Genomic DNA, 26218 nt, shown 5'->3' with positions numbered 1-26218 from the left:
GTAAGTGACATAGCCAAGGGGTTAAAATGCTCACATGCTAATAAAATTTGCTTATATAGGGGAAAAAAATTGCAATAGAATGGATCATTATGTAATTCAAGAATTTTATTAATTGACTTTTTTTTTTTTTTTTTTTTGAGAATGAATTGACTCTTTAAAGAGGACTATATTCTATACTCTCATTCCTCTCACAACCATTTTTTACTTCTCTATTTTTTTTTTTCTTTTTACTTATATATTTATTTATTTAATGGTTGAGAGATTGCATAAAATTTTATTCTTATCTGAGTTAGTAGCATAAGTTGGACGTGTCTTTTAAGGACAGATGTCACCCATTTATTGGATTGAAATTCCAAAGCTAAGATGTTGGAATTGGTATATCTGTAACTGTAATGAAGCGTATTATATTATTTATCCTACTCTGAGTCTGAGTCTGAGTCTGAGTGGTGAGCTATATATATATATATATGTATAGAGAGAGAGAGAGAAAGAATGGAAGAAGACAAGGTGAGAGGAAAAGCAGAGGCAAGCGGGTGGCCCGCGAGAGCGTGGAGGCTTCTCTCCAAAATCCGAAGCGAATCGCCGCTTATCCAATGCATCACCAACATGGTGTCGATGGATCTCATGGCCAACACGCTCCTCTCCGCCGGTGCATCGCCCGCCATGATCCACAGCGCAGACGAGATTCCTGACTTCACACCCCACGCCCGCGCTCTCTGCGTCAACGTCGGCACTCTCTCTGCCGACTGGCTACCGGCCATGAAGCTCGCTGCCCAGTTCGCGTCTCAGTCCGCTAAGCCTTGGGTTCTCGACCCCGTTGCTGCTGGGGCTTCCGGTTTCCGGTTAAAGGCCTGTTTGGAACTCGTGGAACTTAAGCCCACTGTTATCCGAGGTAATGCGTCCGAGGTTATTGCTCTTTCCAAGGCCTCTCTAGGACCCACTAAGGTAAATTTTTTATTATACTTATATGAAGCAGTGAAATAATCAGTACATTCTAGATTAGATACCATGTAGGAATTTAATTTAGTATATATGTATCAATTAGCTCAGGTTTAGTCCAGGTTAGCAATAATATAAATAAGGGCAAATTACAACTTATTATTGACGTTTGGTTTGGCTGAAATTTAAGTTGTCTATTAAAATTTAATATTTACCTATATAAGGTTTGACCAAAATTTAAGTGGTTTGAAATTTCATGATGAAAGCATTCCGATGGATAATTTTTTATCTTATTTAATCTTGTATTTTTATGTTTATTGTGTTTTTGGAGAAGAGAGACATAAAAGTTGAGTAAAATTACATATTTAGCTTTGATTTTAATAGAGGTGGGTGATAGAAATCTAATTGAGCTAACCTCACGGTAAAGTGTCAAATTTCAAACCACAAGTAAACAACTTAAATTTCGACCAAACCATAGGTGGGTAAATTGTAATTTGCCCTATAAATAAAAATTTAGCTGTCAAGGATTTTCTGTTGTGAGTGTGGTGCCAACAATTGCGAAAAACATCACTTTGACTTAAACTCGCTATTGGCACCACTTTTATTAATGCTAGTCACAGCTTGCCATCTCTAACAATTGTGAAACTTTTGAGTGTTGAGGCTTATTGATTTTAGATATCTCAATTGCCAAGTGTTTGACTAGTTTTTATAGTCATTAGTTTGTCTATTGCATTTATTTTCCAATCTAAGACTTGGTTTTTGTTTTCAAGGGTGTAGACAGCTCCCACGAGTCTACTGATGCTGTGGAAGCAGCGAAATCATTGGCTCAAGCAAGTGGTGCCATAGTTGCAGTATCTGGAGCTGTTGATATTGTTACAGATGGGGAGAGAGTTGTTGGTGCTCACAATGGGGTGCCCATGATGCAAAGAATCACAGCAACAGGATGTTCAGTCACTGCTCTTATTGCTGCTTTTGTTGCTGTTGATCCTTTGCACGCTTTGGAAGCAACAGTTTCTGCATTATCCATATTTGGGGTTGCCGGTGAGATGGGAATGAACTTGGCCAAGGGTCCAGCTTCCTTGCGAATGCACTTGATAGATTCTCTCTATGGGCTTGATGATGCTGTTGTACATTCTCGCGTTACCATAACCAGCTTTTCATAATTCATGGGATCTGTATGTATGGTATGTTGACTATCACTAGACTTCTTAGAGTTGTGTATTGTTACTATATTACCCATAGTTTGAGCATGAAATGGCAGATCAATTGGCCAGCGTGTTGACTGCTACACAGTTTTGTTTGGAATTAGAGTTGCATCCTAGATTTTCTCACTGCCAGAGAGTTTCCCTCAAGGCATTCAACCCTTGGGACCAAAACTTACTCATCCAAAAAATAAAAAATTCTCAAGGCAGTGACGGCAGAGTTGAACATTTGGTTAACTTCTATCATTGTTGATGAGATGTATCACGTTCAGGGATTGAATGAGATTTCTTGTAAATTCTTCTAAAGTTATATGCTTTGTAGGATTGAATTTAGTTGTTCCTTTTTAAACTGACTAGAAGAGGAAGACCTCATAAAGACACCAGTATTGGAGTAAAACATAAGATTTACTAGGGAGGCTGCAAATGCGTCTAGGTGGGCTTTTACCTGTGGGAGAAAATTCTATACCCACGAGAATGGAAACTCATTGATAACTATCAAGTTATATGCATAGTTTAAAGCCCAAAGCGTGTGTAGTTGATTTATGATAGTGGCTGCAATTCTGAGCTTAGCTACTGAATTTTCTTGCCACTAAACTTTCAAGTAAAAAACAGATTGTTGTTTGAGTGAAATGCAGATTTTAAAGGCATTATGTGGAACGAAATTGCTTACACTTCAACTTTTCATTGCAAATATTTTATCCTATATGATATTTTGATTGTGAAGTATGAGATCTGAATTAGGATAATCAAGATTCTACTTTAATCATATTCCTTTTCTAAATAAGGAAATCGAGTAACAAGACATTGTCTCTCATATGCAATCACCATAAGCATAAAACTTTAGAAGTTATGACAAGATTACAAATAAAAGATATATAAAATTTTCAACCATCTCGACTTATAGTCATTACATTAAACGAAACAATACAACATCACCACATTCATTTCCACACAAACAAACCAGATGTTTTATCAAACAATCTCAATATTTTAGATGGACGATGATCCTCAGCAGTGTCTCTGCACCATCTATGACATGTTGACCAGAAGATAAGAGTGGTCGTACTTCTGCAATCCCATAAGCATTCTTAAACTTGCCAGTCCCTCCTATCACTGACAAATATGACACGGCATTCCCAATCTTGTACACCCCATAGAAATTGAGGTTGTCATTATATTCCCCTCCTTCAATCATAGCAGTAAATGTCATCATCTGTGTGGTCCCATCTGCAGAGCTTGCCACATAAACTCCTTGAGCTTTCCCCAGTGTTTGAGATCCCAAATCAGGACTGGAGGTCAATATGTCATCAATAACGGTGATTGTTCCAAAGCCTAGTCCCAACCCATCAGGTCCCAGTTGAGTCTGAGGTGGGTTCTGATTATTTCCTGCAAAAGCAGTACCACCTAAGCCGGTTCCTAGTGGGAGACCATTGACACCATTGACGGTTGGATTGGCACCGTTGGCATTGGGGATGGCAACCCCTCCTTGTGGAGGGATAAACCCTATCTGCTTTGCAAAGGGCACTTGACCGTTGTAGATGTTACCTAACAAGCCAGTGATTGGCCTAGCTGTAGGGCTACTGCCCCCAAGAATGTCATGCAAGTATAACTCAAGTGTTGGTTCTTTGCTGTCTACTGCATGATTAACTGCAGCAATGACGGTTGTCATTTGCACAATTGCAACTAGCATTATGATGAAAATGGATGGTGGTGATTGCTTGAACATCTTGAAGTGTGTATATTGGAGGATTATTGGTTCTGTAAGAATTGAAAGATGAAGGTTTATGGATGATCATGCAAATGGCCTCTGGATCTTCTCATATATAGAGGAATGGCCAGCTTAAGATGGAGTTGTTGGAGAAGGTGAAGCTGTTGAAGTTGTTTTGTTGCAAGTGTATTAGTTATTGACCATTTAGAAGAAAAGAAAATACTTACCTATCTACCTCAATATTTATATGTACATATGTACGTACGTATATATGAATGAATGGTTTATATTTATATGTATATATGTATGTATGTATGTATGTATGTATGTATGAACATACGTACGCATGAATGGTTTGATGGGATTGAGAAGCATGGTCTAATGTTTGCTTTGTTCCACCAGATATTATTCATGACAAAATCGAACTGACTCATCCCAACTGTGTGTAACTTAGAAGTCTTTTCCTGCAGCTAATAAAGATTTACTTTTAATTAATAGAAGCAGCAGTTTGCTGGGATAATTTTGTTTCATGGTGGATATGCTAGAGAAACATGGAATCTACTACAACTTAATTTTATGATAATTCTTGGCATGTTTTCATACAGTCTGACATGCTACCATCCTTGAACTCTCCTAAATCATCTCCACCACAATTCTGCATCACACCTATCAGCACAACATGAGCTACTAAGTGGCCGTTTGGTATAAGCTTTTGAGCAACAATTTTCAGTTTTTAAACAACATTACACGTATTTCTACACACTTTTTCACCCACACGTATTTCCAAAAAATACAAGCAACATTACTAGAATAACATTACTAGAATAACATTACCAAACGGGCCCTAAGACTTTTCAAGAACCGGAACAGGTTCCTATTTTTCTGATATACTTCCTAATCTTTCTCATGTTGCTACCTCAACATACTCAGCTGTTCTACTCTACACCTCAAAGCTTATTGGCTTTAAAAAAATAAAAAATAACAAAAATAATTTCAACGTGTTCCATGCAATAATGATTTGTAATTATGAATTAATGTTTCTTTAATACAGTCCAACCACTAACTTCAATGTTACAGGTATGCCTGTAAAATATAAATAAATAAATAAAATGTGGATGGTACGAGTTCCATTTTAAATGGTAACTCTTCTTTGAATAAGAATAGAGTAAGAACCAAAAATTGAGTTTCGAAACTCATTGGATGTGTATGCCACTTAAATTTTATAAAATGTAAGTCAATTTTTAAACATTAGTCAATTGTGGAAGTCATGGGGAAAGTTCAAAATTATGTTACTGCGACAATTTTATCAAGTCTTGAACAATGCTACATCTTTTGGCACAGGTAAACCTCAAATTTTAACTTTATTCAATTTTGGAAGTCATGGGGAAAGTTCAAAAACATGTTATTGCTACAATTTTATCAAGTCTTGAACAATGCTGCGTCTTTTGCTCTAAGTCACCTTGTGCCATGCCAAGCTCCATTGAATCATTTTCTAGAAGTGATTTCTTCTGTGAAATATGATTTAAGCTTTCTTTTTCTTTTCTTTTTTTAGCTGAACAAATAGAAGCTAGTGCAGAGCAAGATTTCTGGAACACAGCTGACTTGTCTAGGTATGACAGGTTTTGAAAAACACATAAGAGGAAGGTAACTTTGGAGTTAACAGAAGTCCCTTTATTAAAATGGAGTAATTTGTCATTACTAATAAATGGTTTTTTTTTTTTTTTGAATCATTACTAATAAAGGTTATTCAGAAAATCCTTTTTTTCTGGTGTTGGTGATTGTGGAAACTATTCTCTTAGCATTGTGTTGGATTTACAATCTACAAAAACCAATTATTTTCCATATTAACTTGTGAACATCTTGGACAGCCATTGTAGTAACCACGTAGTTCTTCTCTTTTGGCCAGTTCTTCCCATGAGGCATTGTAGAATTCATTGTAAAACATAGATGTGTTCCAAATGTAACTATAACCGCAACTTAGATCTAGTAAGTTGATTGAAACTTCTACAATTTCTCCCAAGCGCACTGTTAATTGCAAAAGTAGAGTTGCTCTCAGTCTTACAAGTAATTTGGAAATCGCCAAATTGCCTTTATATTTAGTTACACTTCATGACAAGGATGTATATTATGTGCTTTTTCCTTGGTAATTTTTTCTTTTCTTGGGACAAATTTTCTCTGCTCAATGAAATGACACCTTGAAAGATATACAGATGTTGCGTGGTGCATGGTGTATTGATGATAAACTTTTCCTTGTTATAGGAGCATTCTGTTTCATTTTTTATGTCAGGAAAACACTGCTGGAAACAAATCATGAAGGATTATCAATTACATTACCATATATTAACGGAACAACTCTTTTTCGCTGTTTTGGCCAGTGTTACAAATGAAAAACTGAAGAAACTTACTTATCAAAAAAAAAAATGAAGAAGAAGAGAGAAAGAAAAACTGAAGAAACTTACAAAATCAATTTTGATTCACTTCAACCAAACTGACAAACAAAAAACCATGCCCAGGTTCACCTTCAAGAAACAATTCACATTTGCTCTTAGATTTTCATACCATTCTCAGTAGCTTAGATGCACTGTTATCCTCAGCAATGTCTCTGCACCATCTGTGACATGTTGGCCAGGTGGGATAAGTGACCGCACCTCGGCAAACCCACATGCATTCTTGAACTTGCCAGTACCACCAGTCAATGACAAATATGACATGGTGCTTCCTATCTTGTATATACCATAGAAGTTTAGGCTGTCACCATATTCCCCTCCTTCAATCATGGCTGTAAACGTCATCATCTGTGTAGTTCCATCTGCTGAACTTGCCACGTAAACTCCTTGAGCTTTACCAATGGTCTGTGACCCCAACTCAGGTGCAGAGGTCAGCACATCATCAATGACGGTAATTGTTCCAAATCCTAGTCCCAAACCATCAGGTCCCAGTTGGGTTTGAGGTTGGTTCTGACTGTTTGTTTTTCCCGCAAAATTTGTATTGGCTAAGCCAGTCCCTAGTGGGATGCCATTGAGACCATTAACTGTAGGAATGGCACCATCGGCATTGGGGATAGCCACTCCACCTTGAGGGGGAAGGAAACCTATTGGCCTTGCAAAGGGCACTTGACCATCATAGATGTTACCCAGCAAGCCAGTGATTGGCCTTGCTGTAGGGCCACTACCCCCAAGAATGTCATGCATGTATAACTCAAGAATTGGTTCTTTTCCAGTGGCTGCTACAGGGTCAACTACAGCAAAAACCATCCCCACTTGTACTAGAGCAACTAACATTGTGAGGAAAATGTAAGCTGATGACATCTTGAGTTTGTCTATTAAAAAGATTTAGGGTCTTCTAGGATTAAAAAGATTATGGATTTTTGGATGAATATGAGATAGCTACAAGCCATGCTATATATATATCATAGAATGTCAAATTCAAAGGGAGTTGTTTTGAGGCTAATCTGGTGTAGTCATTCAGGCCTTGAGGGTAATCTTAGTGGAGTGTGAACCATTCCATTTTAGTATATATTTGTTGGAAATTATTTCTTTGAATTCCTAATGGCATTCAGGGAGTTAGTGGGGTCTGATGTTTGTGTAGGTTCCACAGAGATCATTCTCAGGATTAATTGATGTTTGTGTCAGAACCATCCAATTTTTTACCATGTTTTCTCCTGGAAGCTGAATTGCTTCTAGGCAGAGGTTGGAGATGGAAAGTATTCTCAGTGTAGCGGGTACAACTAAACCAAAACCATTTCATAACATATATAATCCGGAACAGCATAGAAATGATTTAATATATTTAAAGGTCAAGGAAAACTAATTATATAAATCTACACAATGTCCATTCCATTCATGACCAAAAGTAAAATTAGTTTACGTTGTAACCAATTATCTTGTACTATGCCCACATGAAAACAGGGATTTCCCTCTCATCACTTTGACCATTGGAGGCAAGATTTTATATATATATATTGAGGTTGCTAGCGCATGGCATATTCTACAAGTCTTTATCTGGATCTACACTAGCTCATAAATAAAATCTAACACCATCAAGAACCCATAATTTTTGAGCATTAAGTTGCTACCACTGAAGATTAGATGGGCATACGGCATACCATTTCACTGTAAATGAAATCAGGAAAGAAGTCTGCCTTCTTAAAAAAAAAGGGGGGGGGGGGGGGGGGATTTTGCATATTCTCGTGATATCACATCAGTGTGTTTGCAACCTGTGGAAATTTGGCATGGCGTTTTTTTTTCCCCCTCCATTTTATATAATTTTTTAGATCCCATTTTTTGTTTTTACGTAATACCAAAACGTGCCTCAAGCTAATAATGGAATATTTTGCTCTTTGTTATAAATGCCGTCATGCTTGTTGTTAGTTTGGGAAACAAAAGCTTAGCAATGATTGTTGTGCATTATCACTAAGAGCCTTATAACTTAACTAGTTGGCATAGTTTCAAATTCCCCCTTCCCGTTATTAAAAAAAAAAATTGTTGAACGCTATCTGCATTAGGAGCCTATTGGCACTTCTACATGCAACAAATGCAACTCATTATTTAAGGTCATTGTATGGTAGTGCAACCTTGTATTCCACAAGTTATTCACTAACAATGATCTTTGCCAGGACACCGAACCCATCGAGGAAAGAAGCCTCCTGGCTTAATTAATTATTTCAAAGCTTTTCATATGCTTAAGTCCATCACTAAAGTAAGATCAAATTAAAAAAATTAAAAAAAAAAAACTGTAATTAAGAAATAGGTAATCTCTATTGCCAGGCATCTTGTTCTCTACTTGCTATACTAAGAGTCTAAGATTTGCTTTCTTTGGTGAATGTTTGACCTTTTTGTTGGTTGAAAATGACGAATTAAAGAAGGAATGACTACAACATAACAAGGGAAAAAGCCAAAGCAAGCCCTGTTTTTTTATATATATCATGGAATAGCTGATTCATCTGTCTGCTGCTTAGGCTCATCATGGTCCATGACCTTGCTCTGTATCACAACAGGGGAGATCAGGGTCCATACTGCATAAAGATTATGGATTAGAAATTAAGCAAAGAAGAGCCAATAATTACATCACAAACATGTATCAAATCCTGGCTCCCAATTTTATATCAAATCCTTTTGCAAGCTAATCCACAATAGTGTTACATTCTTAAAAAATTATAATAATAACACTAATATATATCATGGCAGTCAATGTTGAATTCCTTAGCTGAAACTGGTGGAATTTCTTAGTTGACTTGCCTAATTGCATCAGTATTCATATATTAGCCCAATTTTTCAGTGCTATTGAAGGTGTTTGATTGAACAAACCTCAATGTAGTGGGTACAACCAAACCAACACCATTTCTTAGTTGACTTGCATAATTGCATCAGTATTCATATATTGGCCAAATTATTGCCTGATTCTAGTGCATTGCATCAGGTGCTTTCAATAGACTCAGTTCTACGCGCTTAAAGAGTATAACATGTTGCAAAAGTAATTACAGCAAGAAAAATATGCCTTAAAAAGATTTGAGTCAAATTTCTGTGTGAGAAAATGGAAAAACATTACAAAACTATGGATTTACTTACAGTATAATGTTGCTGCGAACCACTCGTTGACTATTTTCACCCATGTACTTGCCCAGCCAACATCAATGCTCCACCTGATTGTTCTAAAGGGCATAAGCATATATAGTATATACATCTGATATTAAAGACTCCAAATGGAAAATGTTAAAGGACAAAGGCGTGAGTTATCATGTTGCTTACTTCCTCACTGAGCTGTTTAGGTTCCAACTGATAAATAACATTGCAAAGTACATGGCCCCCAAAGAAAATACCAGGTGGAAAAATCCATACTTATAAGGAATATCATCCTCCTGCTGGACTTCATCTTTGCGAAACTAGAAGGCATGAGAAATTCATATAAAACTTAGCAAGTAGACAAAAATTGAAATAGTGGTCAGTCTTAAGAGCGATTAGAATGCCCCCAAGGGCATTCATAAGTAATTTATGTCTGCCCTCTGAAAGATAGCAAGGATAAGAAGACATGATTTCTTTTGTGTGTTTCTTTTTTTGTACTCAAGTCCAGAAAATCAAAATCTTACCTCAACCAGGATATATAATTGTATTATATACTCACACGAGTCACTGTTTTCATTTTCCAGTTGCTTAAATAACAAACATGAAATTGAAATAATACATGTATTCCTGCCTTTTCTCAACAATTAAACAAGGTTTATAAGAAAAATTATTTGAACTAGGTCATGCAGTGAAAACTAAGTTGCAGTTGTTTGAACTTCTAACACTTAACACTTTCAGGTGAAAAAATACTGTACCCACAAAGGCTTTACTGAGAGATGGTAGGGTTTGCCAACCAGATTTTAGTAGTGACTAAATTTTGTAGTTTATTGAATACCCTGAGGGTTGGTAATAACAAATGAAAAAAGAAACTGACCTGAAATGACTGTGAATCAATCCCAGTCGAAAAGGTTGCCATGACAATTGCACATATTGCCATCAAAAAACTCTGGAAGGACAATATACCATGTGAGGAAAGAAACATTTTTTACCAGATAAATCAAATTCCAAGTTCTGAGTGTAACACTTCCTACTATGCATAAATATTTGATGCATTGAGCAATAAGATAAATAGTTGGAAACAGATGTTTTAATTGTTAAATCACCAACACTTATCAGACAGCCATTTGTAGCAGGAGTCTTTGGATGTCTCAAAAATTTCCATTCTAACTTATGGAGTGCTTGAAACAAGTTACATTTTAATTTCTGCACATTAGGCTATCAATATCATTTTAGAAGTTTCATGAAATGAAGCTTTTAGTTTATTGCTTGATTCATGTTGTTGGCTCAATTTAGAATGATTCTGCTACAAGATGTGGATTGTTTCTCTGAATGCAACAAAACACGCAAGATGGATCATTATGATCATGAGTGTTTATGTACCCCCTTAGACTTCATTATATAATTGAAAACAACATAGGCGTATTTTTTTATTGGGATGAGAGCTGTATCATCATGGTTATGATGATTGTTAAGAAATGCAGGCAATCGTCTAAACGAAATTAGACGATTTCAACGGCCTAAAGAATTATAAAGCACAATTGTCCACAATGCACACTGAAATTAGACAGGATCAACTATTACAAGCATCAGGGTTCAGTCACTTACAAGTATGGTAGTCCAATCACCATTTCCATTCACTTGCTCTTTTGTGTAGCATTTCTCAGAGGCAGGTTCACTGAAAATCCAATTTTAAATTAAAATGAAGTTACATAGAAAGATGTATGATCTAACAAACTCACTGGAATCATGACCAGATCAGGACTTAAGCCAATGAAAACCACAAATTCAATTAATTAAATACTGACCATAATAATAATAAATGTTAACAACAACAACAATAATAGCAACTCATATGAGAATTGCAGAAACAAAATGTCAGGGCAGTGAGCAATGTCAATAGCTACATCCCTAAATGAGAGGCTAAAGAAATGATCATCGATCTTTAAAATCAAATGACATACTCCATTAAGTTGGCCAAAAAAAAATGACATACTCCCTTAAACTACAATCATTATGAGCCTTTTTTTAAAAAACTCAAGAAAAGAGTGTAGAATTCTAGAAAAATCTATTGAATAAATTGAAATCTTATATAAAAAAATATCATGTTTTAAGTTCAAAGAAACTATTACTATTACCAGTAGAACTTATTAATCTCAAGTGCTTGAATCAATTTATTACTTTTCATAAAAATGTGTAATTGATACTCCTTGATCAAATGTCTATGTCCAGCAAGACCTCATGCCTGCATGGCATATACTAGAGAAAATCACACGCAAGGGGATTGAATTCACTAGATGGGCTCTAAAATTTTAATGCAGTACTTCAAACCATGGAGATGGTGGAAAGACAATTGACAAGAAAATTTGAATATTAAGGATCTTATATTGCAGAGTCTACAAATTAATTGGCAGTACTTTTCTTTTTTTGTTTCCAGGAACTGATTAACTTTTTCAAGTTTCCAGACGTGAATGATTTACAAAAATTAGCATATTTTATCTCAAAACAACCAAGCTAGCCTTTCTAAAAGGAAAATTAAATGGTATTCTTGAATTGAAAAAAAAAATTAAAAACAGGATGCTCTATCAAGGTTTCACATCTGAGACGTGTAGTAAGTAAAACTGTCCGAGGGACTACTGTGTCAAACATGTTTTGGAACATTCACTTGAACTTCTGATGCAATCATGACAAAGCCTTCCTTATAGATGCATCAACCTATGACATCAATATATTCCTATATTATTTCATTAGAGCATAGTATAGAATACTGAAAACAGGTTAGAGATACAATCCATCCCTCTCCAAAAATATTCTAATTGATCAAAGTCAGTCAGTCATTGTATGAGCATGTAGTCCTAACCTTCTGATCGCAGACCAACAGAGGAAAACAACGTAAGAAGCCATAATCCCCGAAGATAAAAGACCTCGGTTGACCTGCAACAAGCATGTACATAATAAAATTATGAAAGAAGGTGAAAGGGGAACAATCACTCTATGAAAGCTATGATACAACAATAAAGCTTGAACACATAGAATGTCACACAGAATCAAGCAACAATATATTGTTAGGACCCATAAGCATTAGTTTTAAACCCACCTCAAGAGGATTACTTTGTTTTCTAGGGTATCTCAAACACCTGTAAATTCATCCTACCCTCCTCTCTCTTCCCCTCATTTGATAATAAAAATAGACAGTACTTTTAAATAATATCCACTATTCCTCTATTACTTTGATAATTGTAACCATCGATACCACAAAATAATGGTCTTATCTGATCTATAAATATAAAATCTGAACATGATTTGACCACTTCCAACTGAAAGACTGATTGGATTAGACAGTACTTTTGAAAGAAATTCCTGAAGGGCATACCTTTGAATGCAAGGATACAACCATCATCACAATTAGCAGAATTGCGGTCCATGTGATGAAAAATATGTTGAGTGTGCATAACGTTCTTGGGGCATAGAATGGGTACATCACCACAATTCCACATATGGAAGCAATGTAGAAAAGTGTTGACATGAATAACCCAAGGGAGCAGCTGTAAAATACAAAAGAAGATTCTATCAACAATTAACTGATAATTTGGAGTACCCAAAAAAAGAAGGTGGTCATTATACTGGAGAATATGTTAAATTCATCAAACTAGAGCACCTTATACTTTTAGAAATCATATGCCTTTCTTCCAAAATAAAATGTAAGGATATCACCATAGATCATATCATAAACTGAATAGTTTGCTGCAATAACATGTTACACAGGCAAATTTTTCCACTTAAAAGTCAAAACAACATATTAAGGTTTTATTACATATCCAATTAAAAATTTAAAAAATGATAATAATAATAATAATAATAATAATGCAGAATCTAGAATAGAATTTTAAAAAGCTTAGTAAATATGTAAAATTTTATTATGGAAACTATAAATTATAGAAACAATGATAATCTGTAAAACCTCTAGAATAATATGTTAGCAGATTTGTTAGAATTTTAACCTGCCTTAATTTCTCAAAATCAAGAGATGGACCCTTGCTATATTAAACCAACAGCCTATATGGAATACACTATTAGACATCTGGAAAGAGAAATGTTCAAAAGACACTTTTGTAGTCCAGATGTTTCGACCAATCTTCTTAAGTTCTTGATACGAATGGCATGGACCCACATGCTGCCTAATAGTGACTCGTATATGATTCTCTCCATTTGCAATGAATATGTTTCAAGATTTTAAATTAAATATTACAAATTAAGAAGTGTATCCAATGCCATGTCAAATCCAAGAAACATGTTGGCTGTACTCTGTCAGATCTAGGAAATAAAATCTTAGCCCTAAAATAAATCTTATTCCAAGTGACTCTTGAGTGATATTGTCATTTGCATTGAGCAAGAGCTTATACCTTTGCTTTCTTTCCTTATCAGGCATCCAGTAATTATTCCACCAATTGATAAACTGGATGACACTTACAAGTTGGAGGAGGAGAAAAACCCTATAACAAATAAATCATAACTTGGTGTCAGTGATAATGTAAATTCAAAAACTCCAACAAATTCAATATGGGGTATGTAAGTTATCTAACAGATTTTTTTTCCTTCTATCTGCTTCTGTTCAATTCTCAACTAGTACAAGGGAAAGAAGTGCCAGCAAATTGAGTCCTCTTTTAAGATCTTCCAGACACTTGTTCGTTCTGAGATCCACACAGAATCTAAAATTGTCAGAAGAAACTCTATTCTTATGTGGAAAATATCACCATATTTTCTTTTAAAATCTTTTTAGACAATGGCAGATTCAGTACTCTAAATACGTGAAACCACTATTTATCAGTGTCCATCAAGGTCTCATTGGACAAATTGCTCTCAAGTTGGGGGACTGCTTTTGTTAATTCCAGTTCCCAGAAATATCAAAATCTTAGAATTTGGTTCTATTTTCATCTTCAGTAAAAATGAGGATATGCTTTTGAAACAGGTGAGCCGTAGTTAATATAAGTTTGTCTTATTGTGTTGAACATAGACGCACAATGGTTCCAAACTGCAGTACTGATTCTAAACAGAAAAAGATTCAGGTTTCTTCAATGTGCAAGATGGTGAAAAATAATGTGAATTCTGGCACATTTACTCTGTGCGAAGATGCCTGAAATTTGGTTTTCTAAGACTGCAATAGTGGATTCTGTATCTCCTGAGAACGTTGAGATAATGCATTGTAAACTATTGAACCCTAGATAGTGAAAAAAAATTGAAGCAACTATATTTTGATTGATTTAGATAGAAGCCACTGAAGATTACCCTGCGCCAATGCGAGCGAATTCACCTGCAAGAATAGACCAATAAATGTATTGATTTCTGGTATCTTTTTTTCAATATAGAGCAAGAAAAGATTCTGCTATAGCTTTTAATTTAAAGGAGGAGATGAATATTCAACTGTCTTAGATTTAGAGACCCCTTTCATAGAGCTCAAAGGGTAAGTTTCTATGCTTGAAGTGAGTAACTAGAGCTACTTTTTCTTTGACCATTGTTATTTTGAGAAATTGAGATGGTAATAGCATGATTCAGAATCAAATATTCTTTGTTTCTTACTGAAATTTTAACAAAATATAATTTTCTTGTGACCAAAACAAAACGTTCAACATACCATATAACTGAATAAAATCTGAAGACAAGAAGAATGGAACTGCCACTGATACAATGAATAGGAAAAACTTAAATGCCCACCATCTGGAATGCCAAGTATTGCGAGCTTCAAACAATTTCCTTGTACTAATAGTACTAAGAAACATAAGAAAGAAAAATATCTGAGATTGTGTCAAGGATGTTGATTCATGAAGATGGAAAAAGATACAACTTAATATTATAATATACCTTTATGAAACTATATAATTACCCTGCATGAAATCATCTGTGTTTCATATATTACATTAGAAGTATACTGGACTTTTACAGTTTCGATTTCTGGTCAGATTCTGATTAGAGAAAGGAAGGGCTCAACTCTAAGTAGACATTTTGAAACCTGGATTTTGGAATATAAATCCATTTTTCGCTCAAACCACTTCAAGCAGACATTGTTTTGTTTTGTTTTGAGAATTAAATTGAGCTATTGACGTCAGATTAAAGAACATTAAAACTGTTATGTGCAACCCTTATGGAATCTGGGCTTCAGACAGATATCATAATAAAAGGTAATCATGATTAGCTGATGAATAAAAGGTTCCTGTACAGCTAGTAGTTTTATTGCCACAGGTCTAATTACTCAGATATAGTAGATATCCTCAATAAGCAAGTTGTTTACTTCTTCAACTCTTAGGGGAAAGATACAAAACATCCTAAACTCACGCGAAGAACTCCCAATGTTCGAAAACAATCATGTCCCCCAGTTCCACAAGCTTTTAGATCTGCAATTAGATATCCATTTCATTATTTGTAATTGTTTCTATCAGGTATCTACAACATGGAGGAGATGAGAGGAAGAACATTGACTTACAATGAAGCTGAGGTAAAAGCCTTTGCCCATAGTCACGGATAAACCATGCAATAAGATTTGTTACCAAGAAGATAATGCCATATGAATAACGGGCTTGCAGTGACTTCTTCCTTTCTGCTGAGTAATCAATAAGGTTCTTTTGCTCCAATGACCCAGATACTTCTTCCTGAGAAACAACTTCAGAGTTTATTGGCCTAATATTTACTTCTGCAGCTTCAACTGCTCCAGTGGACACTCTCATTCTGCCATTTCAGTCAGTATAACATAATCAATTAACCAACAACATTACGTTTTTTCTCCAATTACTGCGTCTAAAAAGAAAACTAAAAGATCTGAAAATAGAAAGAAAGATAGAGAAGTAATAAAACATCAATGTATTATAGAATAAATAAATTCCTATATTACAAACTAAGTAAAAGAAACTAGTCCACATAAGTAATAAAAGTTTCTAAGATCACAGGAAGATTGTTGAATTTAAATTACACACAATGTATTCTCTTACTTTACTTTTACCCTCTTTTTCCATGGTATAAGGAATAGCTACAAGAATAGATGTATTTTGTGGAGAAATCTTCAGTGTCATAAAAGAAAAAGGTATGTAGCCCATATCAGATATGTCAGTTTTTCTAACAAATCTCCAAAATGAAATTGGAATTTTCTCTGCATTAGCAAATTGCTTTGAAGTTAGATTCTCCAATGTACCTCCACAGGACTAGAAAATGCATCTCATTGGTAGTACAAGTAAGAAAAACAGATACATTTATTTGAAGAGATAGTACAGAATTTGCTGTGAATCTTTGGAACCAACTTCAAAGCTCTTAATAGTAAGGAGAAAAAATTATATAAATGGGAACCCAGTTATTGACTGCATAAGCAAATTACATTAAAGATGGTAATATGAATAAAAAGAAAGGAAAAGGTTACAGAGAGTAGCAGAGTGAAGTTGAAAGTATAACCTTACTTTCTCTGGTTTTGCAGTGTTGTATGAGCTTGAAGAGCAGAGCAGGAAGAATGTGGGATAAGCTCTTTGTAGTATGTGTGTATGTATACTTAAGAAAAACTTGTGTAGCAGTAGTCTAAAAAGCTCCATAAAAAGCTGGGACTGGGAGTATGATATTCAAATTGCAACTGGGATTCGTAGCCGTTGGATACCAACTAGAACCATTTTGTCAATGTCCTTTTTTGTGAGATTATGATTCCCACGCTGAATAACATAGAGACCTGTTCAATATAGTATACCAATTTGGAAACAACATTAATTGTTTATTACATTCTCATTCATGATCAATTACAACACACTTAGTTACATTAGTTTGTCTTCTTCATTTGTTTTGTTCCTAACCTCTCTCTCTCTCTCTCTCTCTCTCTCTCTCTCTCTCTCTCTCTCGACATGGTCCTATTAAAAGTCCACCAATCAGCATTATGGTTTCACACTTCCATGAGGAAAATGTGGACAATTTGATCACATTGTACATTACACCTGGGCATGGGGTGTAGAAAAATGTGAGATAATCTCCATCATTCCTAACTCAAATGAAAATTCTCCTTAACGTGTGGAGTGGAAGCTTTTTATTTTATAACTCAAAAAAGTGTGTAATTAAAACAAATATCATTGCTAATTGTTTTTGTACTCAATCAGTAAATAAAACAAATAAGTCCAGCTGTAAGGAGACATTGTCACAAGAATTGGGGAATCAATCCTATTTACTTCAAATACACATTCTAGATTCACAACCCCGTTCACATAACTTATACAACAAGGCTTCTTATGTAGTTGTGAATCTTTTACTCTCTTTTTTTTTTTAAGGATTAATCAATTATCAATGTAACTTTCACCCTCTCTTAATTTAATTTGTATTTTCTCATCAAAAAAAATTTAATTTGTATTTTTTTTCTATTATAGTATTTATTAGACTACATGCTTGTATAGGCTCATACTCATATACTTTATTTGATGTGTACTCATATTACTTGTACGTACAACACTCGTATTATTAATATGACACTCTTAACACGTGCCTATATATAGGTCTCTCTTGTATTGTTGAATAAATAAACACTTATTCTTACATTTTCACTCCTCCCATGTTCAACTTTTAGTATTGCTTGTAAAAATGCCAGCCATGTTAGAATAAGAAAATATTTCTCTTAAAAAAAATGTAAAGAGAATAAGGGAGAAAACTAATTATAATTTATAAATTAACATGTTAAAGTGGCATAAAGATAGAATAATAAGAGTTTGTGTTGATTTGCTTCCCTGAAAATATTTCAGAATATTTATATATTCAAACGTTCGTACGTATACTAATAAAAGTTTGTTTACAAGACAACAGATAATTAAACTATTGTATTCGGATTACATGAGAACTCCTAAATACTATCAGAATACTTTGGAGTTATTTGGATTAAAAGAGGTTTGGTGAGTCTCTGCAAGTTGATCTTTGGAAGAAAGGAAGCAAAGGAATTAATCATTTAATGTCTTGATTTTAGCTGTAGATAATGTTGTCTCAATAAGACATACATTCACGATACAATTAGTGTTTGTTTAGCAACTTTTTTTTAACCTTTTGAATTATTTGTCTATATACAATTTTTTAAAACATTACATTTTCTAAATATGATTACACTTCAACCAATTTTCAACAAATAATGAATCTAGATTGGACTAATATAATGAGTCTTTGTCTAGAATAAAACAATCCGGCTTGAATGCGTGATATCTCTAACATTGCCCCCCCAATCCCCATAGTGGGAATGCAAAGGCAGAGCTAAGTTGAGCGAGACTGACTCACACATTAGTCATTACTGTGTGTGTGTAGGCATTAATCAAATTAGAAAAGTTGAAGTAGTAGATGAAAGATGGTTTTAATTATTGTTTCATTATTATATATGTACCGTTCATTTAGACACACAAGGCTAAGCCAAGACAAGGTTTGTGGGCCAGTCACGTTTTCTAGGGTGTGTGGGCCCAATTCTATAACGGCGGTGGCGCGTCCTCGTAGACTATTTGAAAAGCTGTGAACCATATTCAATTAATAAACAATCTCTTAAGCATGATTCTGAAGCCAAAAAATAATAATAATAATAAAGAGATGAAGGTATATATAATTGTTTCAAAACCTTAACAAATGGTGATCCAGATTTTGGTTACCTTCCACAGAAATGAAAATCCCATTGTCTTTCATATTTTGGATTTATAAATTACTCCATGCATCACTTACATTTTTTATATATTTAAATAGTTCATTTCCTCTTTCGTTAAATTTTAAATAAACTAAATATTAATTAAGAAATATTATGAATTACTTAATTTTAATACAAACTATGAAATTTATTTATATGAGGCAGAGAGATTAGTTAAGTGTTGAAAACATAAAACCAAGAAAAACATCTAATAGTATTGATGGATGGTTGTTCACTTTTTGGACATATATGTGAGAATTTTTTATTTTTTTTTACTTTCCCTGGGAAAAGGCAAGGTGATTATTTTAGTATTATCTCAGTCTTTGTGTCAACCCTGAAAATGAGGCTCCTGCTCAACAAAGGGAAAGATAAGAAAAACAAAAATCAATACCTAATATTAACAAGATTTACAACAAAAAGTCATTACATATATTCGAGGTGTGTCTAGTCTAGTCTACTATCTAGACTAGAGAGCTAAACTCATCCTTAATAACCTATCACATTAACAATTGAACAAAGACATCTAACCTAACTATATTGCATTGCATGCGCGTGAAATCAAAATGTAATTAACTAAGAACAAGGTAATCCATAATGGGCGCTTCCTTCTTAATTTCACGACTAACTTTATAGCTGGTCTCATGCATTTATTAATTTAAGCTGACTTTAGTGTTCCACTTCCACACCTTACTACATATTTTTTGCATTACATGCCGCTGCAGCTTGATATCTTAGTCACCAAGTTAAAATTGGTTTATGATTATTAAAAATGTTCAGAGATTCTATTTGATTTATGTTTGTTTCTTACTTCTCCTCTTTCTGCACTCTTTGATTTCACATTACTAATTCCTATGTCTACATGTGAACTTGATTCTTCAAAATATAATAATAATGTATATCTTTGTGCTATTAGTATTAGGTACCTCATCATTGGGTTTAGGTGTGTCCTTTAGAGTGAGTAATTTATATCGTAGTGTGGGTTAGGTTTGGTGAAAGTTGGCAGGATTGCTGGCTAATGCATTGCCTGAGTTAAGCCCCATCTCACCTCCTTCTACAAGTTTCAATTTTCTTTTTCTTGTAAATTTGTATATGAAAATTTTGTTACAGTGAGGAAAATCCACTTTTTGACCAAGCCAAAATAGCTGTGGTAGCTGAATTATCCGATAAAAGTCATCCTTCCTCAAATAACTAAATTCATAAAATGAATAATTCTTTTTTTTTCCAGCAATTTCACCTACGGATTAAGTTGGAGCTACTTCAACATTTTTCTTTTTTGTCACTTTATTTTATTTCAATCTCTTTCATATTTCATTGAACATGATTTACAGTGTCATGTTCAATTTCATGCCTAAATATTTTTTTTTATAGCTATAATGGTGATAATAGCTATTTAATTATATAAAAAAAATATGTTTGCTTCATAAATCACATTAACATATCTTTCCCTCTCAATCTTTCTTCTCTTTTTGAAACTTATGCTTCAAAAAATTTTCTCCTTTCATACCCTTAACATTACTGAGCACCGGAGAAGAATGTAGTACTGTAGTTGTGTGAAGTGTGATATTGATCCAAAACAGAAGGTGGGCCTAATTGGATCTGCAGGGGAAATCATTGATCTTGTTAGCGTTATTGGGCTAGCTCGAAAATGTAGAATCAGGTGCATGGGCTGAGCTTGTAAAATATTAAATGAGTTAGGACACAAATTAGGCTTTCCCTGCCTTAAACTAACAGATGTGCACAAAAATTTCCTTTATAACCACTATGCTGGACGATAGGACAAAAATATATTGACCTTTTTGGTAAATTAATAAATTAATTAGGTTTAATTACATGCAATAGTGATGCAGCACGAGCAAATCACTAACTAAGTTAAATGCAATGGAAAATAAATTTGACACAAGTGATTTGTTTATGAATGGGGAAAACCACCGAAACAAAAACCCCACCAGGAGAATTTAAGGTCACAACTCCCGAAAATCCACTATTATCAAAACAAGCGGTTACATGTAAAAGGAATCCTAGTACCTAATACCAACCTACAGTTGAACCCTTACCCCAATACCCAATTGGACTTGTAATGTAGTGACAATCTCTTCTTTCAATGCATGGCTCCGAATACGTGACTAACCGATTCATGCATAGATCCAAGTACGTGACTAACACACCAACTTGAGGAAGATGTTGGTTGCCAAGTTCTTCAGTTCATCCAACGATGAAGATTAAGAATCTCATTGGTTACAAAACCCTTGACGTAAAGACGTAGTAGCTTCTTCAAAGAATATGATGAACTAGGGTAAATTGTCCCCAGTCACAATGTGTGTGTTACAACAATTGCAACAACCTTTGCATCATTTTGCATCGAGTGTGACGGCTCTTAAAATAATCTTTATATATGCCTAGGGTTGTAAGAAAAGACACCCTACACAAATACACTTAGATGTGCGTGAAATTAGATCTGAAAATCTAAATTTTGTAGTTCTCGACAAATATAGCTTCCGTCGAGATGCTGTCGAGCTTCAGTATTAAATCTCGATAGATGTCATCTGTCAAGCTATCTATCGAGCTTTAATAAACAACACTTCTTCACTTGTTTCTTAATCAGACTTGCATGGCTTCAATACTAAATTTGAACTCTTGTTCCTTGAAGTATTAAACTCATCCTAGATCTACTCAATTACAAGTAAAGTGCATTTTGTCAAATGATTAGCCAATTTACATTACATACGTCTCTAACAAGTTCTACATGTGTCCTAACAATCTCCCCATTTGGCAATCTGTGACAAAACCACAACAAACAAATGAATTATGAGAGAAGTCCTAAATATCTAAACTCATAACCACTTGTTGAATACAATAAAATATAACCCTAACATAAACTCTTGAAAAACTTTGCAAGAAGAGAGTTCATGGCATAATAGATTTTCACAACCTATCTTTCTGAAACACTTTAAACAGAATCCATCAAGGCATCGTAGTGTGAAACAGAAACAAAGATTGCGTACATAAGGAAACATGTGTATAAAGAGAGAAAATAAATAACACATGAGAGAGATAAGTGAAAAACAACATACATCATATATATATATATATATATATATATATATATATATATGAAAGGAAATACAATGTATGTTATAAATAAATGGTCACAAGACCTGTACATCGGTCTAATGTAACTAAAAAAAGAAGAAGAGAAAAGTACATATAAACCTCACTACATCCCTCAAAATGTAGACACTCCCCTAACAAAAATGCCCTATACTAACTCTCCCCCTAAGTACAAGACTACTCTCATCCAAAACCTCATTTTTGTCACGAATGACAAAGGGCAAGTCACTAAGAGGGCGTCATCTCTACATCATCGAAAGAGCTAGCATCCTTATCACCATCATCATCACTACCATCCTCATCTGATGAAGCCTTTGGAGAGGGAGATGGAGAAGCGGTAAAGCCACCAATGTGAGCCTGTCGTCGTGCTATATAATCGACACGAGTGTTCACCTGACACAAATCATCAAAGAGAGTGTCAAGGCGAGCATCCATGTGCTAAAACTACACCATGATGGCCTCCAAGGTCACAGCACTAGTCGAGGAAGAAGTAGAGGAGGTAGACGGACCAGCAAAAGCTGTAGGATCTGGAGTCACCACACGTGGCCACTTTTGTCAAAGCTGAGCCTCACTCCGACAAACAGTACCAGCGTCAATGGCACCTATGATAGGATAGAGAGGAAGGCTATTAGGAATCTGGATGGAAAGGTGGCGAAGGATACGCATGATAGTAGAGAGAAAGATAAGCTTATCACATGTAGCCGTATCTTGATAAACATCGATGATTGATGTGATTAAGTGAGAAGGGAAGTCTATAAAGAGGTCCTCTAAGAAGGATAACAAAAATCGAGCACGAGGCTCTGTGATGGAGTTATAGTAAGATAGTAGAGTAAGAACAATTGTCATCACCATATTAAGGAATCTCGGACCTTTTGCAAAGCCCGAGCATGGAGTGTTTAGCTTACCACCCCATAGAGAAGGAGTCTCACAAAAGTGAGAGATGATTTCGTCTCTAGACACCGTTCGGAGACGATCACAACTAGGGTAGTCAGGATGCGCTACCCTCGGTTTATGTAGTACCTCGAATATAAGATCCGGGGTAACTGCGATACGTGTAGCTAAAATAAACGTAGCAAACAGAGGCACAGAGGTATCGATGCATGTATATTGGAGTAAAAGTCCTGTATAATCACGACGAGACATTACAAAGGACTCTTACATAGAGAAGCCCAACCCCGAGTCCTAATGACTGTGAGGAGAGAAGTGTTAGAAAAGTTCGATAGAATGACTTGGTGTTCCAAATGAATGCCGTGTTGCTGGAAGTTCTCCTAGAAGTCCTTTTGGGCATTCTCATCACGGAATCGAACGTGAGAAGGGGGAAGAGCAGAAGAAGAAGACCTAAAACCACGAAAATGGTTTCGAGCAGAAGTGGATTTGCGCTATTTTGGTGCCATGCACAGTCTATCCGAGAGAGAGAGAAAGAGAGAGAGAGATAGAGAGAACATAACACAATCATAATAGAGTACAAATAGAAGAAAAAGAAAGAGTACGTATGCATGAAATATGCATGAACATGTGAGGTGCTAAAAAAATTTGTATCATAGGTTGAAACCTAATCCAAACCTACCAGCACATAATTTTCAACAAAAAAGAACACATCTAAATACATGAAACATTGTGAAAGTGTTAATGGAATGCAATGCAATGCATGAGCATATAGCATCAATTAAACAATAGCCAATCCAAAAATTTTATAAAAAAAAAACTCAAAAGTTTTCAAAAACCCCAAAAATTTCACAAAATCCCAAAAACCTAGGTCTAATGCGTTAAATGCATGAAGAATGAAGGATTAAAGACCCTTCCCAGAGAAGAAATGCAGGATCTAAGCAGAAATCCAAATGGGTATAGAGATTTAAGTGAGGGAGAGAGTGTTTGGAAGAGAAAGAGATGTTTCTGTCGAGAGAGAAGGGAGAAAATGAAAACTGATTTCGCGCTCAGTCTTAAATAGAAATCGCATCTCGATGGATAAGAGCTATCGAGATCTGTCGAGCATTGAATCTCGACAGGTGTAATTTGTCGAGGTGCTGTCAACGACAAAAATGCCTTGATGGATCGAGGAGTTGTTGAGAAGCTATCGGCCATACAGAAGGTCTCTCGATGGATCGAAGTAGCTGTCGAGATGCTATCGAGATTGCGTTAAAAAAACTTCAAAAATCTCTATGGATCTAAGATTTGTCAAGAGATCGAAAATTTGTCGAGAAGCTATCGAGATAGAAGAAAGAAAGGTTGATAAAAGAGACATCTGTCGAGACAACTGTTGAGCTTGAAGAAAAAGAGTTTTTCAAGGAAGAAAAACACATAGAGCTGAATGCAACAAGCAATCTACTTAAGCATAGATCCAATCAACATGTTAAGCTTTCAAAACATCTCTTAACATAAATGCAAAGCATTTAAGATCCAAAACACACACAAACACTAAAAAAGTTTAACAAATTTTATATTTCAAAAACAAGTCAAGACAGTTTAGTGAGTATACATTTACACATGTATCTCTTGTGATAGCCAAATCACATTGTACCTATACATGTATCAAAAGTAACAAAGAATTTGTGTGTTGTGTGTGAAAAATATGGCAAGAATGCATAAGTGTCTCATATTATGACAATTTGAGAAATGAGAAAATCAATATCACTCACAAACAATCATAACTGCTTGATAGGAACACCTTCGAGGTACATCCTATAACTCTCACATCTTCTAAAAACACGCTTGCAACCATATTTAAAAGTATTTTGATTCTTTTTGCTTTTATATTTCTTTACGTATTTTTCTTTTTGAACATATCACAAACACGAGACACAAAGCTCACTTGCTTAGTTGTGCATTGAGATGCTCATCTAAGTTACAAATGATATAAAGTTTGGAAAACTTTGTTTCAATGGCCATCCAAGGTACACAAGTACCAATATACACAAATCACACACTGTTTTGTATTTTTTTTATTTTTCAATTTTTTTTATGAAAAACAAAATAAAGCAAAACTGAAAACAAACAAACAAAATATGTTAAACAAACAAAGCATAAAACTAGACTGACTCCAAAACAAGAAACAAAACACATAAGTAATGCATAACCATAAGGAGAGAGAGAGAAAAAGTGACTAAATCACTTTGAGCCTTTTTCATTCCAAACCTTTATTTTGAAGGAAGTACTTTTCATTTGTGCAAACCCTTGAACCAGAGGTGAAGAGGAAGAATTGAAATTGTTTAAGTTCGAAAGGAACATGAGGGCCTTGAGAAGATCTCCAAGAGGAGCAAAAGAGGATGGAAACTAATTCTGGTTTCTAGACAAGAGCATACTATTGCTTTGTTAAGTGGTTAACCTCTTGTAGCAATTTGGACGAGTATGCCCTGAAGCTCCACAATGATGACAGAGATGTGGCTTCTTCAGTTGAGACTTTTTGTTATTAACCTTCTTAGTCTTAGGATTTCTAGTCTCTTTCTTTTCAAGTTTAGGGGGTGCTCCTAGAATAGATTTGCCTTTGTCTACATTCTCACTAGCTATTTCAGTTTTACATTCATTGTTCTCAAAATTAACATTATTAGCAGGTCAGACAAACACAATAGTACTAGAGGATTCAATATTAGAAGAAGAGAAATCATACCTCAAGCTGATTCTATCAGAAGCAGAGTTCTGAGAGCTTAGCATCTCATTGAGCTTTGCACTGGAAGTCCTCTCCAATCAAGCTCTAACTTGGAACAATTCTGCTTCAAGCTTCTTTGTCTTTTCAGCAAGGAAGTTGTTCTCGAACCACAAAGCTCCAAAGGTTTGATTTGCTTCATCAACCTTTATAGAGAGCTCCTCTCGATCTAGCTCCGCATCACTCAGCTTCTTGGTGGCCAGCTTATAAAGTTTCTCGTGCTTCTTGAAAACCGTGTACAACTTAGCATAGGCTGTATGGATATCATCTTGTTCATCAATTTTCTCAAACTTAAACTCCACCAAGTCCTCTTCTTCATCTACCTCTTCGACAATCCCCTTAGTAGGATTCATTATGGCAATGAAGGCATTCAAGATTCCCTCGTCATTATTGTCATTTGAC

At 35.0% G+C, this 26218-nt stretch overlaps 4 protein-coding genes across 8 annotated transcripts; 1 reads left to right on the top strand and 3 right to left on the bottom strand.

The window, feature by feature from the left end:
• The first annotated feature begins 429 nt into the window (after window positions 1-429).
• LOC142623423 (hydroxyethylthiazole kinase) lies at window positions 430-2786 on the top strand. The gene is made up of 2 exons (XM_075796833.1): window positions 430-945; window positions 1710-2786. The coding sequence occupies exons 1-2, from the start codon at window positions 493-495 to the stop codon at window positions 2100-2102; spliced, it is 846 nt and encodes a 281-aa protein (XP_075652948.1). The 5' UTR covers window positions 430-492; the 3' UTR covers window positions 2103-2786.
• LOC142623424 (dirigent protein 16-like) lies at window positions 2079-4008 on the bottom strand. Its single transcript, XM_075796835.1, has one exon. The coding sequence runs from the start codon at window positions 3865-3867 to the stop codon at window positions 3124-3126; it is 744 nt and encodes a 247-aa protein (XP_075652950.1). The 5' UTR covers window positions 3868-4008; the 3' UTR covers window positions 2079-3123.
• Window positions 4009-6325: 2317 nt separating this feature from the next.
• LOC142626487 (dirigent protein 16-like) lies at window positions 6326-7355 on the bottom strand. The gene has a single exon (XM_075800316.1). It carries the CDS (start codon window positions 7155-7157, stop codon window positions 6414-6416), a length of 744 nt encoding a protein of 247 aa, XP_075656431.1. The 5' UTR covers window positions 7158-7355; the 3' UTR covers window positions 6326-6413.
• A 746-nt stretch (window positions 7356-8101) lies between these two features.
• LOC142623944 (uncharacterized) lies at window positions 8102-17202 on the bottom strand. Of its 5 annotated transcripts, none has more exons than XM_075797432.1 (13): window positions 16842-17199; window positions 15886-16127; window positions 15720-15796; window positions 15040-15199; window positions 14694-14718; window positions 13811-13900; window positions 12781-12952; window positions 12268-12341; window positions 11016-11085; window positions 10285-10356; window positions 9597-9730; window positions 9417-9490; window positions 8102-8831 (listed from the first exon to the last, which is right to left on the bottom strand). In XM_075797432.1, coding segments are annotated over exons 1-13 (1326 nt in total). In that variant the 5' UTR covers window positions 16976-17199; the 3' UTR covers window positions 8102-8829. The 5 variants fall into 5 exon arrangements, with proteins under 5 accessions (XP_075653547.1, XP_075653546.1, XP_075653548.1 ...); XM_075797431.1 differs by having other exon boundaries at window positions 8103-8863; window positions 16842-17202; XM_075797433.1 differs by having other exon boundaries at window positions 8104-8863; window positions 16847-16982.
• Between the last annotated feature and the right edge of the window lie 9016 nt (window positions 17203-26218).

This window comes from Castanea sativa, chromosome 2 (assembly GCF_040712315.1).
Source record: "Castanea sativa cultivar Marrone di Chiusa Pesio chromosome 2, ASM4071231v1".
In the NCBI taxonomy this organism is placed as follows: domain Eukaryota; kingdom Viridiplantae; phylum Streptophyta; class Magnoliopsida; order Fagales; family Fagaceae; genus Castanea; species Castanea sativa.
This window is presented reverse-complemented; position numbering and strand designations above follow the sequence as displayed.

Bases quoted from the DNA above. Each gene is read 5' to 3' on its own strand.
- LOC142623423 (XM_075796833.1), top strand. From the start codon at position 493: ATGGAAGAAGACAAGGTGAGAGGAAAAGCAGAGGCAAGCGGGTGGCCC. The intron at 946-1,709 runs GTAAATTTTTTA...TTTGTTTTCAAG, and splicing joins CCTCTCTAGGACCCACTAAG to GGTGTAGACAGCTCCCACGA.
- LOC142623424 (XM_075796835.1), bottom strand. From the start codon at position 3,867: ATGTTCAAGCAATCACCACCATCCATTTTCATCATAATGCTAGTTGCA.
- LOC142626487 (XM_075800316.1), bottom strand. From the start codon at position 7,157: ATGTCATCAGCTTACATTTTCCTCACAATGTTAGTTGCTCTAGTACAA.
- LOC142623944 (XM_075797431.1), bottom strand. From the start codon at position 16,975: ATGGAGCTTTTTAGACTACTGCTACACAAGTTTTTCTTAAGTATACAT. The intron at 14,719-15,039 runs GTATGTTGAACG...CTATTCTTGCAG, and splicing joins AGATTTTATTCAGTTATATG to GTGAATTCGCTCGCATTGGC. The intron at 12,342-12,780 runs GTATGCCCTTCA...TGCTTGTTGCAG, and splicing joins TTGTATCCTTGCATTCAAAG to GTCAACCGAGGTCTTTTATC.